This window comes from Xenia sp. Carnegie-2017, unplaced genomic scaffold, assembly GCF_021976095.1.
Source record: "Xenia sp. Carnegie-2017 unplaced genomic scaffold, XeniaSp_v1 HiC_scaffold_22, whole genome shotgun sequence".
Taxonomy (NCBI): domain Eukaryota; kingdom Metazoa; phylum Cnidaria; class Anthozoa; order Malacalcyonacea; family Xeniidae; genus Xenia; species Xenia sp. Carnegie-2017.
Genome location: NW_025813485.1, coordinates 13,963,672 through 13,983,714, shown reverse-complemented (window position 1 = coordinate 13,983,714; position 20,043 = coordinate 13,963,672). Strand labels below are relative to the sequence as shown.

The 20,043-nt window shown below is 34.8% G+C and overlaps 3 protein-coding genes across 4 annotated transcripts; 2 read left to right on the top strand and 1 right to left on the bottom strand.

Moving 5' to 3' along the window:
* The first annotated feature begins 157 nt into the window (after positions 1-157).
* LOC124447042 (alpha-(1,3)-fucosyltransferase 11-like) lies at positions 158-4,542 on the top strand. 2 transcript variants are annotated; one of them, XM_046997944.1, is made up of 3 exons: positions 158-303; positions 1,053-1,110; positions 2,962-4,542. In XM_046997944.1, exons 1-3 carry the CDS (start codon positions 260-262, stop codon positions 4,207-4,209), a joined length of 1,350 nt encoding a protein of 449 aa, XP_046853900.1. In that variant the 5' UTR covers positions 158-259; the 3' UTR covers positions 4,210-4,542. The 2 variants fall into 2 exon arrangements, with proteins under 2 accessions (XP_046853900.1, XP_046853901.1); XM_046997945.1 differs by lacking the exon at positions 1,053-1,110.
* Positions 4,543-7,538: 2,996 nt separating this feature from the next.
* LOC124445173 (alpha-(1,3)-fucosyltransferase 10-like) lies at positions 7,539-8,640 on the top strand. The gene is made up of 2 exons (XM_046995879.1): positions 7,539-7,581; positions 7,883-8,640. Exons 1-2 carry the CDS (start codon positions 7,539-7,541, stop codon positions 8,638-8,640), a joined length of 801 nt encoding a protein of 266 aa, XP_046851835.1.
* Positions 8,641-9,729: 1,089 nt separating this feature from the next.
* Positions 9,730-19,932, bottom strand: LOC124445534 (protein adenylyltransferase SelO, mitochondrial-like). The gene is given in 21 exon segments (XM_046996261.1): positions 9,730-10,024; positions 11,217-11,355; positions 11,927-11,993; positions 12,214-12,257; positions 12,608-12,656; positions 13,380-13,447; positions 13,701-13,818; positions 14,486-14,566; positions 14,696-14,765; positions 15,404-15,444; positions 15,533-15,567; positions 16,044-16,092; positions 16,774-16,897; positions 16,974-17,077; positions 17,183-17,298; positions 17,620-17,743; positions 17,947-18,058; positions 18,139-18,172; positions 18,455-18,593; positions 19,350-19,515; positions 19,518-19,932. Coding segments are annotated over 21 exon segments (2,049 nt in total). The 5' UTR covers positions 19,804-19,932; the 3' UTR covers positions 9,730-9,941.
* Between the last annotated feature and the right edge of the window lie 111 nt (positions 19,933-20,043).

Here is a 20,043-nt window from a genome sequence, read left to right as displayed (position 1 = left end):
CAAATTTCCGGAAAGTGGGCCCGGAGGCACAAATTTCGTAGAAAATTTATCGCGCGTGGGAGACTTCTTAGGGGGCTCTTGTTACTTATGTGATGACGTCTCGCAACAACCTTCTACATTGGATGATTATAATTGGACAATGGGCTATTGTATTCAAAGCACTTTATTTCACCAGAATTGAGGCTTTCCGTATACCAATACAGCAATAATTGCATAATTTGCAATAGATAGTAAGCTCACTTAGGAAGTGCGTCTATGAATGCTTGTATACTTTGTGTTGACTCGTGAAAACACCATTTTCAGGTAAGGATTTTAAGTTCACTATTATGTCTTGCCAATGCTGTTGCAGTTTTATGGGGTGATAAGGTCATACGCATTTATGCCGGCGCAATTTGTTTCACTGCTGAATGTGATGACTTTTGAAGAATTTTATCGAAAAATGTGGGCTTGCTTCAACTCTATAGCTTTATTTATATAGCTTTTGAACGATTTAAACTCTGTAGAGTGAATATTTCATAAAATACGACATATTGTAAATAACTTCTACTATTGCTACACCAGACATGCACATCGAGGGGCGAATTTCTTAGAAAAATGCATACGAAGATATTCCGATTTAAAAATTCTGGCAATATTTTCTTGGATATTGGTATTATTTGTAGAATGTTCGGAGATTTAAATATTTTTAAGGATTTTCTTGCGCAAATTCTTAAAAATCCTTTACGTCTTTGTATGGGTAAATGTTCCGAGAGCTCAAGTATTCGTTGAACGCTACAGCGTACAATTTGCTATTGCTGTTTGTCTTTATTTAAGATTTTCTGATTAAAAACAGCGCTAATTTTGAAAAATATGGACAAATAACATAGAGGCATCGGTAAAAAACATTCTTTGCTTTTTAATTCACCGGTTAAAACGTTTTTCAATTAAAACGTTTGTTGAGAGTTGTCATTTAATATTTCCATGCAAGAGTTGTTGTATAGCGTTCTGTCTATGATTACCACTCCGTTGCCTTTATCTGGTTTTAGTATGATGAGGTTCTTGTTGTTCTTTAGGATGTTCTTAAAGATGCGATGTTTTTTCAGGTCAGATGGTGAGGGGCGATATGAAGAGGTGTAGCTTTGTGCAATGTAGATTAGTTCGTTCCAGATTTGAGTATAGTCTTCTTGATTGTTCAGGTTGTTTGCGATGTTGAAATGGATGCGAACAAATGTTGAAAAGATGTCTGTTTCATTGAGCTTCGGTGGTTTGATGGAAAAAAAGAGACCATTCTTGAGTATATCGAGTTCTTCTGGCTTGAGTTTGTGTGATGATAATTTTTTAACGGTTTCATAATGTTTGAATGTTGACACCAATGTTTCATATATTAATAAAACAAAAATGACGTGGGCAACAGCCTAATATTTTCGATAATATTCCGATACATAACGTAGAAAATATAATAACAAAGCAGAAGTAAATATGGAAAGCAAATAGTGTCAGAGTGTTATGTTAACAATATATGTTGACAATAACTCGACATAATTTGTGCTTTGTTACCCAACATTTTGCGTTCACCCCCACCCCCCCCATATTTGTAACATTACAGTAAAAATATTGGTTTTTTGTAATAGTCAATCATAAAAAAGCAATCCATACGCCCTTATCGAGTGCCTATTCTTTTTAGAGGCATTATAAGGTATTTTTGAAGGTATTTTATTTTTTGTATAATTTTGCCAGTCAAATGGTATCTTTTTTTGAAAAGCATGATTTCGTGATTGCAATCGTGAGAATTTTAAAAATATTTAGAGACTGTATATGTTTAGGCCATTTTATCAAGCCATAACACATATGACGAAAACGAATGTGTGATAAGTCTGATGAGAAACTTACATGAAGTAGTTCACACTAATTTGAACGTGATTAAAAATTTCGAGTGGATTTTAGTGGATTTGATGTGACTTCTTCCCATATTTTTTGGAATTTATCAGAAAAATAAATCGATTTTTTAAGACATATAACATCACTTAAGACTTTTGGAGATTGTACATTTAAAAAGATTGTGAGTGGGTTTTTATTGAAATTGTTTAAGAAATGAACGAAGATTTTTTAAGTAATTTACCCCTTCACGCACATCACAGGCTCGGAAACAAGTTATCAATCTATTTCAAAATCAACAATACTGTATGAATACGAGCAGTAGCGAATTATCCAGGAGGTAAGTAGGCTTAAGCCTACAGGCTCCGGGCTTCCTGGAGGTTCATGGTATCTAGACGTAATTGGTGTTTAGTTTTTGTGGGTAGCCGCTGCACATGCACGTTTAACCGCTATGATTCATTGAAAAGTGTCCAAAACGACGTCTGAGGTTTGAGACTCGTAATCTTTGAAGATACGCGGACATACAAACGATGACGAAGAAGACCGTAGAAAAAAGTAACAATACACAGCACGGCCTGTTGGCTCTAAATAAATACTAGAGGCCCGTAACTAGAAATCTACTTCCTGAATTGGGCTTACGATAAGAGAAATAGTTTCCATCTTTAATAATGTAACATGAAGAATATGGACATCATGATTGTTAATTGCTAGTGTAAATTTACTTCTGCGTCATTAAATGTTTCATGTAAGTTCTTAGGAATTTGGAACTAGATCACAAACCTCTGCTTCATTGAAATTTCTAATGGCTACACCAAATATGAGTCATTTTTCTTTTTATCGTTGATTATCGTCGATTATCGTTATCGTTAATATAGTAGTTATCCTACCTTAATTAACGTATAGTTATCGTTTGTTACCGTTATTGTTTCGACCGATTTTCAACATCGTTATATTTGCACAGTATTTCATATACATTTATTTATGTCCAATGATCCTGGGCGCTTATCATACGTTAATAACATATAATGGGTATGAAACATAGAATTTTTTCATATTCCTATTGTTACAGCTTGTTAAATGTTATTTACATTTCCTATTTCAATTTAGCGGAAGCTAGATTTTAAAGAACACGTTGAAGAACTCTCGTTTAACATAAATATGGCCACTTTATCTCTGAAGAGATGTACTTCGCGAATCCGTACATTCGTGGTTTTACTTCTTGTGGGTTGTTTGACGATTATCTATCTTAAAAAAAGCACATTCGTGTCAATATCTGCTTCTATATCTGAAATAACGTCTACTCACAAATCTGAAACAAAGTCTCCTTTCAAACCTGAAACAACGTCCACCGCTGCATTAAAGGCAACATTTGCTCGCTTAAGATCTGACAAAATTGTTCTTTTGTATTGGGGAAAGTTTTTTGGTAGTCCACCGACAGTATTCGTTGGAGTGTGGCCAAAGGGTGATAAGAAAGGCAAATGTCCTGTTGCTTGTGAAGTTACAGCTGACCATGAGCGAGCTAAAGAGGCAAATGCAATGATTATGAATTCAAGAGATCCATATCCTCTACCTCCATTCAAAGATGTCCCCTGGATCCTAACGGGTGTTGAAAATCCTGTTTATACTCCTGCTCTTTCTGACGGCAACTTTATGTCACAGTTTCATTTGCATAGAAGTTATCGACTAGATTCTGATTTTCCAACACCCCTTTTTAAAAAGCCCAATTTGAATCCACCTATTCCGTTTGAGAATAAAACAGATAGAATAATGGCTTGTTTTTCCAACTGTGAACCTGTGAGGACAGCGTATTTAAGGCATCTCATGAAACATGTTCATGTAGATTCCTATGGCGTTTGTTTGCGCAACAAAGATGGTCTGATAGAGCGCTATGGACATGACTATAGAAAAGCAAAACGAGAACGTGAAAGATTATACAAGTTTGTTATTGTCTTCTTCAACCAAGATTGTGATTACTTTGTTGATGAAAAAATTCAAGATGCATTTAACGCAGGAGCAGTACCCGTAGTAATGAGCACGGATAAAATATATGAATTTTTGCCAGGAAATCTTAAAAACGCCATCATTAATGTCAGAGATTTTAAGTCTCCAAAAGAATTGGCGGAGCGACTTAAGTTTCTAATGAAAAACAAGATCGAATATAACAAATATCTGGAATGGAAAATAAAAGGTTTAGGCCATATTACTGACACTGTGATTGGAAAATATTGGGAAAGTAAATTTACTCATTGGTGCGATATGTGTGTAGCAATATCGAAGGGAAAATGGCACAAAGAAGGTCTTAAACCTGAATTTTGTAAACGAAGAGAATATAAAGACTGGGGTATTACACCTTAATCCCATAGTAGACATTACAGACTGGTGGAAAAAACTGAAAGATTTTTTACTGAGAACATGCAAGCACAAATTGATTAACAAAAGCATCAGAGAACTATAAGTTGCTTTCCAGTGAAATGTTTTTTTAAAGAAATCTAATTTGATACACAAAATAATGCATGAGACATATAAGACTTGATATCTAAATTTGGCGGAGATAGTTTTGAGGGCCGTTATAACAATTGAAAAGTTAAGACCCATAAAAGAGCCAGTTTGTATGGGGCATTTCTGTGTTTTATTATTTAGCCGTTTAACACTGTAATTTTCCATGATTTATTAAATAACCAGAAATCAGCATTTGGTTGTGTTTAAAGCCTGGTTGTCATTAAGTCGCTTGAGTTGTCCGAGTCGTTCCGAGTCGTTCCGAGTTGTTTCGTTGTTTTTCAAAATGACTGGGATGACTCAAGCTATGCACTTCTCATATATTCGTACTAGCGCTGCCGAGAGACTGCTTAATTAATTTTTACGCGAAACATTTAAGAATGGCAGCTGTTGTTTAGCAAAGACAAAGTCTTTTGGCTTGTTATTTGCTTCTTAAAATCGTTTTTCGCCATAAAAAGGTCGCTTGCATTTCTCAACGGTCGCAACGCGCCTGCGTGGCAGCACACTAATCTTGACATGACTTGACCCAGTTTCCGGCCGATATATATAGAGGTGAAATCTCAACTTGTGTCTTTCCGTCGGTATGTTTTTTCCAGGGAGGGTTTACGGTTTAAGGGAGAGCGCATAATCACAACAAAGTAGAACCTTTCGAAACGTCTGTTTAATTTTTATGTCTGGAATTCAAATATATGTACCGAAAACAACGTAATTTCAATAAAATGAATACTAAAATTGCCTGAGTGATCAACAACATTAATTTTATCTCGTTTAGCGTATAACAGGACACTTGACTCACCGTTGCCGTATTCGTATTCGCATTGCTTATCCGGCTCTATACCATACACGATATATTTTTTTACGAAGCAGGGTCAATGATTGTCATGCATTACATAACGTCACACAACAGCGTGCGTCATCGTTTCTTATCGTGATCTGCACTCATTAAATTACAATCATTAAGTTCTATTAAATTAGGTAATTACTATACAGGTCAGTGATTACAATACGGTGTATCATAGTACATTTCAATAAATCCCAGACACTGACACTACTACATCACAATCACTGATCGCAATGCATTACACTGTATGGCTAGACATCACGGCGGACGTGACGTCATTCGAGTGGTTCGCTCTTGTGAAAGTTCTCTGTATTTTTGCGTTAACACAAAGCATTTTCATCTTTCTTTCTTTTGATACAAAATAACAAATAATATCTGACATTATCTATATGGATTTAAAAAATATCAAAATTACCATAATACATAACAAACCGAGTCTAACTATGAGCAGGAAATACAATGAAAACCGTAATGTTTTCTTTGGTTCTGGTCACTTTCAATGTTTTAATCATTCGCTTGTTAGAAGCTTCAACATTTGTTATAATCGGTACATAATATTTTTAAAAATTCTATGGGGAAAAGACAAAAGAGCTCGGCTCTTGGTCGAAACTTACCAAACAATAACTAGAGTCGCATAAATCATGCAAATAAATATAAGTCATATCTTGACGTAATTGCTTATTTCTCGGTTGAGTGAACGACATACTATTTCACATCACAGACGCGAGAAAATTATTTTCCAAAACAAACTGTAAACGATTTAGTACTTATGCCAAAAATATGGTTTATAACTAGATCACAAACCTATGCTTCATAAAAAATTTTAATGGTTACATAAAATGAGGAGTCATATTATCCCTTTTATCATTATCTTTGATTATCGTTGAACAGAGAGTACGTCTGTGACGTTGCAGTTCGCAGTTCAGCGGCAAGAGGCCCTTCTCAAGGTGATGTACCGTAAGCTTTTTAGTACTTTTATTAAACCTTAGTGACGTTTAATAATGACTCAATATAATTATTTTATGTGAGTATACATCATGAATATGCTTTTTTCATCGACAAACTTTTAACAAAAATCGTTATACTTGCTCAATATTCATATACTAAACAATTATGAAAGTGAAACTGAGGCGGATAACATTGATTGAGGTCTGAATAATTCTTGATATCATGCGAAAATCGAATTCAATAATTGTTTTATTATTCACTTTTTTTAACTGAAATATTAAAACATAACAATATTAATAAAGCGTCTTTCAAACCTACGCTAATTTGTTTTTGTGAGACGGTTTATTCAAGTTCGTCTCGTTAAAATATCTTGTAAATATGCTCAAGGCCAGCTTCTTTTTTAAAGTTTCCCGCAGCCTTTTCGTTTAAAAGCTTTCACATCGTTTTTAGAAACTGTGACAAACATCGCTGCTGTTTGATTTTTTTTTAAAAACCGGCTTTTAAGCCTGGTTTCCACTATTGGTTTAACGCGACAAGCTCGGCAGCGATTAACTTTTATTCGCAATGGCTGCGCGATTAGACCATTGATTTGTACATTAGACATATCAGTGGATTAGACGTCTGGAGGATCTCGTTATACTGGCAATGCTATTGCTATGAAAGAGGCATTGAAACATTACGTAAATAGCAATGAAGGCTCTGTGCCTTAGCAGCAGCAATATGTAAGAAACACTGGAAGAATTTATAATTAAGAAAAAAAACTTTTCATCAAATTTAATAGTTTCTGGATTAAGTGATTGAACACATATTGAATCCGCCATTTTAAATTCCTAAATTTTCATTCAAGATGACGTCATTTTGGCGATTAACGCAAATAAATATCAAGAATTTTTGATAGTTTATCGCGTTTGTCGCGATTGTTGGTCGCCGTTTATTGCGATTATTACCACGTTCTCATATGGGATTATTACGATTAAAGTTAATCGCTGTCGCGTTTGTCGCGTTAAACCAATAGTGGAAACCAGGCTTTAATAGCGTTCATAATTGTAGAAACTAGAAACTATAATTTCTAGATTATGTCGTCTACCTCCAGATATCGAGAATTATTTGCAGGAATAATCAAATTTATTTATGCCCAATGATCCTGGCAGTAGATCCCAGAGCCCTGGTAAATCCTGGGTGCTTATCATACGTTAATAACATATAATGGAGATAAAATATTTTTGAACACAGTATAATTCAGTGGTATTATCTCATATTCCTATTATTACAGCTTGTTACATTAATAACCTTGCTAACATGTTATTTACATTTTCTATTTCAATTTATTGGAATCTAGGTTTTAAAGAACACGTTGAACAACGCTTAACTTAAATATGGCCACTTCATCTCTTAAGAGATGTACTTCGCTGATCCATACATTGGTGGTTTTATTGTTGTTGGTATTTTGACAATTATCTATCTTAAAAAAAGCACGTTCGTGTCAATATCTGCTCCTATATCTGAAACGTCTACTCACAAATCTGTTAAATCTACTCACAAATCTGTTACATCTACTCACAAATCTGTAACATCTACTCACAAATCTGTAACATCTACTCACAAATCTGTAACATCTACTCACAAATCTGTAACATCTACTCACAAATCTGTAACATCTACTCACAAATCTGTAACAATGTCTACTTTCAAACCTGAAACAACATTTACCCCTGCATTAAATGCAACATTTGCTCCCTTAAGATCTGACAAAATTGTTCTTTTGTATTGGGGAAGGTTTTTTGGAAGTCCACCGACAGCATTTGTTGGAGTGTGGCCAAAGGGTGACAAGAAAGGCAAATGTCCCAACTCCTCCTTTTAAAAAGCCCAATTTAAATCCACCTATTCCGTTTGAGAATAAAACGGATAGAATAATGGCTTGTTTTTCCAACTGTGAACCTGTGAGGACGGCGTATTTAAGACATCTCATGAAACATGTTCATGTAGATTCCTATGGCGTTTGTTTACGCAACAAAGATGGTCTGATAGAGCGCTATGGGCATGACTATAGAAAAGTAAAACAAAATCTAGAAAGATCATACAAGTTTGTTATTGTCTTCTTCAACCAAGATTTTGATTACTTTGTTGATGACCAATTTCAACATGCATTTAACGCTGGCGCAGTACCCGTGGTAATGAGCACGGATCAAATTTATGAATTTTTGCCAGGAAATCTTAAAAACGCCATCATTAATGTCAGAGATTTTAAGTCTCCGAAAGAATTGGCCGACCGACTTAAATTTCTAATGAAAAACAAGATCGAATATAATAAATATCTGGAATGGAAAGCAAAAGGTTTAGGCCATATTACTGACACTGTGATTGGAAAATATTGGGAAAGTAAATTTATTCATTGGTGCGATATGTGTGTAGCAATATCGAAAGGAAAATGGCACAAAGAAGGTCTTAAACCTGAATTTTGTAAGCGAAGAGAATATAAAGACTGGGGTATTATACCTTAATCTCCATGGAAGACAATACAGGCTGGTGGGAAAAACTGAAAATTTTTTCACGGAGAACATACAAGCACAAAATATTTAACAGAAACATCAAAATCTTTGTCAATCGTTCTCATGAAATTTTTCAACCGCATTTTATATGCATTATAGCCTCTAAAAGACAATAGCAATTATAGCGCATACTCATAGCCAAAGTAAAGCTTTTCTACAATCTTTACACTGAAGTAAGTCTAGTTCAAACGATTGAATAACCTATGCAGGTTACACAAAGCTCAGCCCCATGTCAAGTTTTTGCTAGCATATATTGTTAACTTAACACTCTGACGCTACTTGCTTTCCATATTTAGGACCTGTTCATAGCTACCCGGGCTAGGTAGCTTTGCCGAGATAGTGCCTCATACATTTTTTTACAATGTTTTTGAAATTGCGTTCATTTGAAGAGCTGACCATCTCGGCTCGAAGGAAGTGTGATCTCGCCATATGAATGCGAATACAAATTGCCCCGGCAAACTAGCTGCCCCGTTTCATATTAACAGTCCCTTACTACTGCTTTGTTATTACATTTTCTATGTTATGCATCGTCATACTATTTAAAAATCTCAAGAGCCCTCTAAAATCCTTTAAAATCCCTGAAAAATTCCTAGAGATCTCAAAAGTTCCATGGAACTCTCAAAAAGCACTGAGACTCCTTGCCCCCTTCATCCTAAAAAAACAAACTGGAAAAATCCTTCAAATTTTTTTTAAAAATCGATAGTAATCTCAAAAACTGTTCAATAAACGCCCTCTCCCGTGAAAAATCTCGAAAAATCCTTAAACATCCCTGGAATATTTAAAAAAGTTCCAAAACCTCCTAAAATCTAACAAAATCTAGTGCGATCGTTGTAACCTATGAATAATTTAATGTCATGTGGTCACATTGCAAATTTAAGGCTTACCACGCTCATGTCTCCAGGTTCTTCGGCAAAGTCTTTTTGTAATCGCTCCCCAAACTAAAATGTTGTTCATCAGACATATGAGGTTAAACACGCATAACAGCAACAATTTTTCCTTAACTAAACAGCAAAAACAAAGGAGGACTTATACTAAACATGTACTCCAACAGCTTTCGTCTAGTATTTCCATACCTAAATAATTATTTTCAATTCTGGTGAATGGAAAAGTTCAATCGCAGACTTTTCCCCATTTAAACACGATTACACCCACATTACTTTGAGGTTAAGTTTACCAAATCAATATTCATCTTGAAAGACAAGTAAATCTTTCGCCCTCTTGTTTAGAAATCACGGGACCTGCTCTTCCATGCCTTAGCTAATTTCATCTTCAAACTGTATAGAGTTGAGTGGTAACAGATACACGTCTTTCTCTTGCTTCGGCTCTTTCATTGTCACTAATTTATGAAAAACGATGATCAACCATCAACAATTCCGACAAAAATTAAACTATTAAGTATTCGAACAGCAAATTCATACACAATTGTGAAACAATTCAGTATCAAAATTTACAAACAAATAGCTTCATTCATTTCTCTATTCCCTCTCTGACTAAAAACAATGTATAGGAGGATTGCATGTTACGTCATGACCGCCATGTTGGTGGTGAAATACAAAAGAATATTTTATTAATGCTATTGTGGGCACCAGCCTTCGTGGGCGAGCCACATTGTTGGACAATTCCCTGGAGTTTGGTCTCAATCCAAGAATACGCTTTGGCCGCAGCGAAGCCAGACCTATTTTTTCACATACAAAGCAAATATTTTTGCGTGCAATCACTGGAAAGACAAAAAGTTGAATTAGTCCATTGCGATTTTTATTTCCTCGGCTACCATGCTTTCAGGGATAATGCAGTTACGCAAATAGTTGGTCGTTGATAATTTGACGGTTAGGATAACGTTCCCGGGTATGGTCACGTGCGCCCTCGGCACTTTATTTCATTAGTCTAAGTATTTTATGGTTTGAACATATCTACTCATGCACAAACAGGTTTATACACATTTATGTCGGTATTTTAAATTGTTAACATATAAATATATTCATAACTCATATTTTATTACGAATTAGTTTGCAATAATTTTGAGAATGTTTTACAAATATGAAAAATAAATAAAAATTACAACCAAACGTTTTTCATCTAGCAAAGGCGTCTTTCGCTTTAACCAATGCCTTCATTACAGTGTTCGATTTGCACTGAATCAAAATGGAATGACATAGCATATTTTAACAACTTCTGAACGAGTCTTGAAAATGAAACACGCTTCAAGTTTTTTTACCTTACTGTACTTCCACTAGGAAAAATCAAATTTCCTTCTCACAAAATATTTACCTTACAATGTCATGCAATGCATAGCGATGATATTTTGAAGAGTTCAAAGACTCTTGATAACAGAACTGATTGAATATAACCCTTCCACTGGCACTATTTTCATACATTAGCACCATCAAAGAGTTATATGTTATATCAGTTTAAACAATTCAAGAGTACCTTAAAGTCTAAAACATGTTCATTTTAGCAATCAGTGCGATCAGAAGTTGTTTATGATGATCAGGAAACCTGAATTTGATGAGCCCAACGAGGAACTTTACCATCGAATGTGAAAGGAATAGGGTCACATTTCCCTTCATTCTCCACTATACTTGATGCAGAACCATTATCTTGCATAATAACTTTTGAATTTACACTATCAGAGTAAGGTGATTCCAGGATTGACAACACATGGTTAACCTATGAAGGGAATATCGTTAACTCGAGACAAGTTGTAATTGTTCATCTGTTAACTCTCTGACGCAATGCAACCCAATTTTTCTGTTGCGGGCGAAATTTATATCTTATATTTATTACTCATGGTATTTTAAATGGTCCGAACTCCAGAATTTGCGCAAAAGATTCAAAAATAGATTGAAATGTGATTACTCTAAGGTAAAAGCAAACAATTAAAACCAGTGCTATAGAAGTATAAAGTATGTAGGAACCCAGAAGGGTCGAGCTCTCCATCTAGAATGTTACGTTCCAGCACCGTAAGAATTTGTATGTCTATTCCAAAAATAAAGATCCTATTCAAATGGTAGTTATGACTTGTAAGACTTGTGATATATTAGTTAATACCAACTCTCTCTGTCATCTTTGATTTATTTCAGTCATATGTGACTGTGATGTCATATAATGACGTCACATTTTTTATGATTTCACGGTTTCAACCTCGTCAAGAGAGGTGTTCCCCACTTTTTTGATTAATTTGAGGACAGAATTCCATGTTCAAGTATTTTCCATAAAAGAACGATAATTTTCAACTCACTAAACTGTAGTCGCCTTCTTCAGCAGCCTTGATAGCGTTCTCAGCTATATAGTTTCTAAGTATGAATCTATACAAGAAAGTGGCGAAAAAAACAGTGTTTTAAAAATCATATATTATTAAAAATTATTCAATATCAATAGTATATTATACAATATCAAAAATATCCAAATCAGTGGTGCATTACATCGAGGAGCGAATTCTATGAAGACAATAATTCACCAATATTTCATAGTCAAAATCTCATTAGGTCTTCAATGAAATCCGAAAAATACACACCGCAAACTTACCTAGGATTATTTTGATTCATAACATCAACTCTAGCAGCATTAAACTGAAACAGGTTGTATATAAAGCACATTTAAACACATTGCCTTAATAATTATAAACTTCCGGAATTAACTAACTTTCTCCTAAAGGATGATTTCCATTCAGTGCAAATTGTTGCGCGATCGACTTTTTGAGATTACTTTCTTTTCAATTGTAACTCTCGACCAGAACAGTTTCACACTGCTGCACACAATTCAAACGAAACTGATCGCAAAAAGTCGATCGCGCGACAATTTGCCCTGAATGGAAATCAGTCTTAACACAAGATGAACACAAAACCCTAAGAGCACTAAAGGACGACAAATCCACATCAGGTTTAATGTCATGTTCTTAAACTGCAACTATAAGACTTACCGCGTTTATGTCTCCAGGTTCTTCTGAAAATTCCTTTTGTAATCGCTCCCTAAAAGGAAATTTAGTTCATCAGACATACAATGAAATCAAACACGCAAAAAACAAACTTCTCCTTATCTTAAGTTTTGACTTGCAATTCGACCATGTTGGTGGTGCGATAAAGAAGAATTTTATCAGTTTAGTTTTTGACATGCACTAGCTTACGTGGGGGCGTGCTGCAATGCTCGGTAAATCTCAGGAGTTAGTGCTGTCACTGCTATGCACCGGAGAAACGGAAGCCGGAGCTCCGGATATTTTTGTCTGCCGGAGCCGGAGTTAGCTCATCTCGGGCAGCAGTTACTTGTGCTGCAAAATTGTGAAAATACTGTCAGACATTGGTACACATGTCCGATCAAAACATCTTTGTATCGACGAACAATAACTATCGGTTAAAATTAAAATAAAACACTTTATGCATGACATATCGTGACGCTAGATTTCGTTCTAATTACATACTAATTTATGATTGAAAGTCGGAGTGCGGAAATTTAACTTCACATACAAAAATTTTACCAATACACCTTCAGAAGTGAAAAGAGGCCGGAACCGAAGCCGAAAAACCGGAGGTTGCACAGCACTATCAAGAGTATGGTTGCAAGTCAAAAATATCAACGGTTTGAAAGTTTTCACTGAACATGTACAACATGCACAACTACAACATGACATAAACCTAACTTCAACAAGAAATCATGTAAATACAAAAACCAATTTGTAAAAAAAATCCGAAATTTACTTGTACTTTCCTATCCACTCAAGCCACAATCCCTCATCTCTCTTGCGTTTCTCTTGAGGAGTTATATCCTGCAAGAACAGCAACAATTTATCAATATTTAGTGTATATTTTATAAATACTTTTAATGTCAATACACAAGCATTCCAAATGGCATGGCCAGCCCCCGAGAAATCTATTGTTTTTGTACGTAGTTAATGAAATAAAAAATAACATAACATGACTAAATATGCGGCTACGGTACTGCATTATCGATAAATTTATTTTAATAACATATTAGCCAAAACGATTCTACAATTACATCAAGAAAATCAATAAAATTACTCGAAATTTTTGGGCTTTTTCCATCTTCTCTTTCTCAGCCTGTATCCATGTATTTCCCTGAAACTGCGACGCCAATGAAGGATTGCTTCTCATCATTAGCAATAACAATTGAAGTTGCCTATTTATAAATTGAACGATTTTCATAAATTTCTAAAATGAACTTTTGAAAGGTTTCCTAATTACTTCGCTTCTTATTTACACGAGAAAACATGCTGTTGCCTATAAACTTTATATAAACATGAAAACACAAGTTTTAACCAAACCGACGCAAAGCAAGAAATGTAATTTTGTGCAAATAAGTGAAATTGTTAAGGCTGTAATAGTAATAAATAAGAAGGGAAAATGAATCAGACCATGGGAACGATTGGCCCCGGTAAAATATTTAGGTTCACAGCACAATAGTATAACCAGATTCAAATGCCAAGGGCCATGATCAGTAATAATGTTGTCAATAAGATAATAACATTTACAGAACATAAAATTAACTTTACTACCCAAGAAGCAACTCGAAACAACTTCCCCCCCACTGCATCCATAATTTGCTCGAACTCCCCCAGCATCTTTTAATATTTTGGCGATATCTGCGCTCAAAAATATAAAATAGCCCCCCACTGGAAAGAAGACATATCACCAGTTTAAAAATCGTAAAACAGAATGAAAAAGGTTGGTTTTGCACAAAGCGCATTTCAAAATAACAGTAAAAATGTCAATACTGGAACAATGAAATCTCAAAAGCTGATTTCAGTTCAATATTCACAAAATATTGTTAATAAAATTTATCTTACTCAGACATTCCAGGATTGCTTGGAAGATCAGACGGTTCAAGACACTGCGTCAGAATATACTTTAACACTTCATCATAATCCCTATTAATGGATGAGTTTTCATTAAAATATTCTTCATTACATTACAACGACACGGTAAAATCGTTTGACAAGATGTTACGTTGTATTTCTGACCGTTATTTGAAGTACAAGTGTGGCCAGTTAACATACCTCTTACATTTCGTGTTAATATCAACCGTGATCTTTGACAAACATCTGAAGACATTCGTAAAATCCGCTCCTGAAAATAACAATGGGGAAAATCTCGCAATCTTATTGGAGCAAGAGCGACATACAATGAAAAATGAATGAGGTACAAGGAATGTGAAGGACATTAAGAATACTGAGGAACTGATGTGACTCAGCAGGTTGAACAATGAAAACTTAAGCGAGAAGCATGGAAGAAGAAGGATAGAGAGGAACTCAAGATGACTCAGGAGGTTGAATAATGAAAACTTAAGCGAGAAGCATGGGAGAAGAAGGATAGAGATGAGAGGAGAAGAAGAAGCATGGAAGAAGAAGGATAGAGAGGAACTCGAAGTGAGTCTGGTGGTTGAACAACGAAGACGTAAGGTAAGAATGTGAAGGATACAGTGACAAACTCAAGGTGAGTCAAGCGGTAAACAAAATTTGATTTGAAAAACTGAATGACAGGTAAGAACAACAAAAAGCGAGAATGACAAATCAAAAGGCTTACGCAATATCAAACGCTTGTTAAGGTCGGGCATTTAGGTTAGCAATCAACCATGACCGGCAAGTATGATGGATGCGTGTGAGTAAAAAATTGAAAGAGTGAGTGAAAATGAATGATTGTGTGTGTAAGAATTCATTTTCATAAAATATAACTCGTAAAACTTAGATGAATGTATAAAACAACACCTGTTTCTTCCATAACTCGTAACAAATCCTTCACCAACACCCTAATGTCAAAAACAGACACAATGATCGAGATAAAGAGTGTAATTTCTTCATATATTATAAATAGGACATAAAAAGCCTATTTCTCACCCATCAGTTTCGATCTCTTTCCTCAATAAACCAAGCTAAAAAAGTAAAAATAATCAAATACTAAGCTCGGAAATTTTTGTAAAATCAATTATACTGATATCGAAACGAATTAAACTTTTAGCGAAACTGACGTCAAATACATGACGAATAAGCAACTGTAAATGGCAAGTTGTATTGCATTGAAATGTTGTAAACGAACAAAAATATTTACGTACACCCAAACCCCTAGCCCAAACCTATGCAAGTAGAAATTGATTAAATAATTTTTCCTTTACAAATAACAAATACCAATGCAGACATCACGTTTTTCGCGAATAAAATGACGGTTTATTTCAAAACGTTCAGTACTTATGCAGCTACGATAAAATATGATCAAAAAACTTTGGTTCGACTGGTTCTAGCAAACTATTAAAAACAAAGTTTTGCCACATGACTTTTACCATCAGGAAATCAACAAGTGAAGTTGTTTGTTAAAAATGATCTACTAACACTTTACGACAGTAACACTTACTTTTTTACGCATCTTTCTATGATAATAGGCATTAAACTCCTCATCATACCTACAAATAAACAAGAAAATTGAGTTTACGTATAAACACACGACTGACAATTTCAATAGTTGAATAGTAATTTGAAAAGGTCGAAAAGTCAAAACTGAGTCCAGAGGACGAATAGAGCTATCCGCTATTTTTGAAACAAATGGAGAGAGATTTATTTGTGACTAATGGAATGCAAAATTAGATCAATGTTTAAAATTATCACAAGTAACGTAGCCAGCCAGCAAATTTTGATTCTGCCATGTAAAATTCAAAACATTATCATTACTCATTTCTATAAAAATCCATTGTATTCAATGTGAGTAAACACAAACAGCAAGACCACTGAGCAGGAACACTGAGCGGACTAGTTGCGCTAGTATAATATAAAACAAATTCCGAAGAAACAAGACATCTTGAGATTGCAAAATATGAATCAAAACAAGACGAGAAGTAAACTGTAAATTTTCGACTTTATTTCAAAGTCATCCTCAGACAGAATGATATATGGTTTTATATATCATTCTGTCTGAGGATGACTTTGAAATAAAGTCGAAAATTTACAGTTTACTTCTCCTTCTTCGGAATTTGTTTTATATTATACTTCTTTAAATTGTCGGCTGGTCATGGTTTTTAGTTACGCTAGTGTTTCCAGTAACTATTGCTTTCTCAATTTCATTCAGTCGTTCCCAGTTTGTAACTTACGTATCGTCAAGAAGAGATCGTGACTTGTTCAGTGGTAAAACATCAGCCAGGGCCTCGGCTAATTTCATTAAGTTCCATTTGCATATTTCAGGTTGAGCCTTGAAACTGTATCTTCCCATTTCATCTAAAAATATGTAAAGCAATGTCACTGAATGATACATCTTTGAGGCTAACATATGACAATAAATGATTCAACATACCACTCATATTGCAAACAAAATCGGCGTTGAAATGATCCATGAATCCAAATGGACCATAATCAATAGTTAAACCAAGAATGCTCATATTGTCTGTATTTAAAACTCTAAGAATGAAAAAAATTGCTGTAACTGACCACAACTATGTAATTTGGGAAGCAAGGAATCTACAATGATCAGATCATGACGAAGATCCTCTTGCTTTGGCTTACCCATGACAAAATCCAACACACTGCCATTCAGCAACAAGTTGAGCAGTTCTTATGATAACTTCTTTGTAAAATGCAAGGTAACGCTCCTCAGCATTATTATCGTAGTCAATTTCAATCTATAATTTAATAAATATCAAAAAATTGCATGAAAATCAATAAGGTCACTTAAGCATTTTTGGAAATTAACAGTAATCAAATTTTGAAAATTTATCATTGAGTTCAGGAGCGTAGCAAAGTCTATGTTTTTGAGGGGGTCGTGCCACAAAATTTGCTGACAAAATGAGTGTGTCTTGGTCATAGTTATAAATAATGCATTGAAATTTTGTGAAAAATTACAGATAGAAGAACAATTTTGAGGCACAACCACCCCTCCCCTGGTTGCAACCCCCAGATTGAGTCCGACATTAAAAAGAATTAAGAAACAAAGCTGAACATACATGAGGATAAAATGTCTTAATAACATAGTCCAACAATTGAATCAAAATCTTTTTATTTCCAGCACTGGGCCCTCGTCGACCAGTTAATGGATCGAGATGTTTCACAATTTCAAAAGATCCAAATCTAGATATTTGATAATTAATAAAATAAATGACAGTCATGATTAAATGCTTCTAGACATGAAATTTCACTATATATAGGAAAACCTATTACAAAATACACTAAAAAAATATTCACACAACTATGACATGGCAGCCCAACCAAGCACTGGTGAACATGTTTTGTAGCAACTTTTTCATAACCATGGATGTATAAATACAAAATACCTGATAAAAGATGGGGAAAGTCTGAGTACCACTGTGCACTTCTCATAAATTGGATTTCCATTGTAATATATATCCCTGATAACCTTTGAGTCTGATGTTATGCAGCATCCAGCTAGGATGAGAAAAGTGAGATATGTCAGTTAGAGGTAACTCAATGCAAAGACCTCAAAAGTTATTTTTTGATGCTTTTACCTCTAGTTGTGGGAATGCCAAGATGGTACATTGCCTGAAATATAATGGAATTACGATAAATATTATACAGTGTTTGCATCACTTGTCATGAAAAGAATCTATGTTGTGAAAAGAATGAAAAGATGTAGTGAAAAGAATATATGTTAATTTCATGCTGTGTTAAGCATTGGCGCTTTGATGAAGCCCTCCAATATGGCCGCTTCAATGTCACATGTAAACAATCTACATCATTCTTTCAAAGCAACCATCATTAAAAATTCCTAGCATACTGTATGTATTATTCTGCATATGTTTGATCTGTTTCAAGTTATTTCACCTCACTGCATAAAAATTCACGAATACTTGATCTGAGGACTTTTCTGCCATCAGCACTTCTTGAGAATGGTGTTTTGCCAGCTCCTTTCAATTGCATTTCCCATCTTTTCTCAGACTTATTTACAACTTCCCCCAAAGATCTAGTCAGAAAAGGTAAACTACATTACACTCAAAGTATAAAGTATGCAATAACTGGGACCTCAAAGTAAGTCCTCTTATGATTTTGCCTGCAGTTTGAATTTGAAATCTATTCCCAGACTCTTATTTTTATATAAATTTGTCATTAGAAATGCTGTAGCTAGCCATGATAATTTGGGAAGTGGGGCAATAATTTATATATGAATGTTACAATCCACAGAAACACTGTGCGAGTTAGTTCAGAAAAAACGACATGCAATTTTTTTTGACAAAAGTGTTTCTTTAGAGGCATAATCAAATCGATATTACGTTAATTATTATATAGCGCTAATTGTTAGATTAATATTTTTAAACGTGAACAAATTCATATGATTCACGACAGTGTTTTTCGTCTATCGTTTGAATAGAAGTTTTTTGCACATCGTTTGAAAAAGTGATGTGCAATTGTTTTCATTTTAGCTAAAACGATGTGCAAATTGCACATTGCACACCGTTAATTCGCACACTGCACAGAAAACAATTGATTTCAGAGGAACTTAAAAGGGCAGAAGATGAATAGATAAATATACTCTTCCCCAATCATCAAGCTGACTACACCTTAGTCATTGGCAGTCATTTCACAGCAAAATTATGCTCAGCATAATAAAAAGTGTTTAGCCATATTCTTATCAATATTCAATGTAAAGTTAGACTATATACAGCTGTATATATTTTAAAGTCAATATAAATATACAAAGAATAGTAAATGCAATACATACATAGCTGCACCATCACCAAGTTGTCCTGCAAAACTACCAAATTGATGACCACAATAACAATGAGCTGCAGTTTGCGATCCAGGAAACTTTTTGTTACCACTAAAGAAATCAATGAATTCTGGTCTTTTCGCCTGATCCTCATCTAAATCAATCAAACTCAATGCACTTTTGAGTAGGCAACCATTTCAGGATCCTTGATGGCTGTTGGTTCCACAAGAGAAAAACATGCATTTGGGACTTGACGAACAAAATTTTCCTTTACAGGATCTAAAGGCAAGGACTGCAGAGCTACATTATCAAATTTCAGAGATTCCAAAGTAGTCATGTCGTTCGAAATTAAACTTCGTCTAGGCCATGGAAATTGTGTCTTTCTCAAACCAAAATATTTTTCGATACTGGAAATTAACTGAAGGCAACTCCAATTCTTTAGATAGTTATTGCAGAGACGGTGCATGAATCATAATCAAGCTTATTTCACTCACTCGTTTTCAGTTATCCCTTTTGTGTTGCCCTACGATTATGAAGAATTTATTACGCAACAACCAAAATATGGCATTACGAGGAGCTCCGACCTGGCTCTGACTCCGACATTTTGTAATGTTAAAAAACGAGGGAAGGGGGAGGGGTAAGGGGGGAAGGGATGGTGGGAGGGCACCGAGGACAGACAGCCGGCTGCACCGAAGTTTGCTACAAG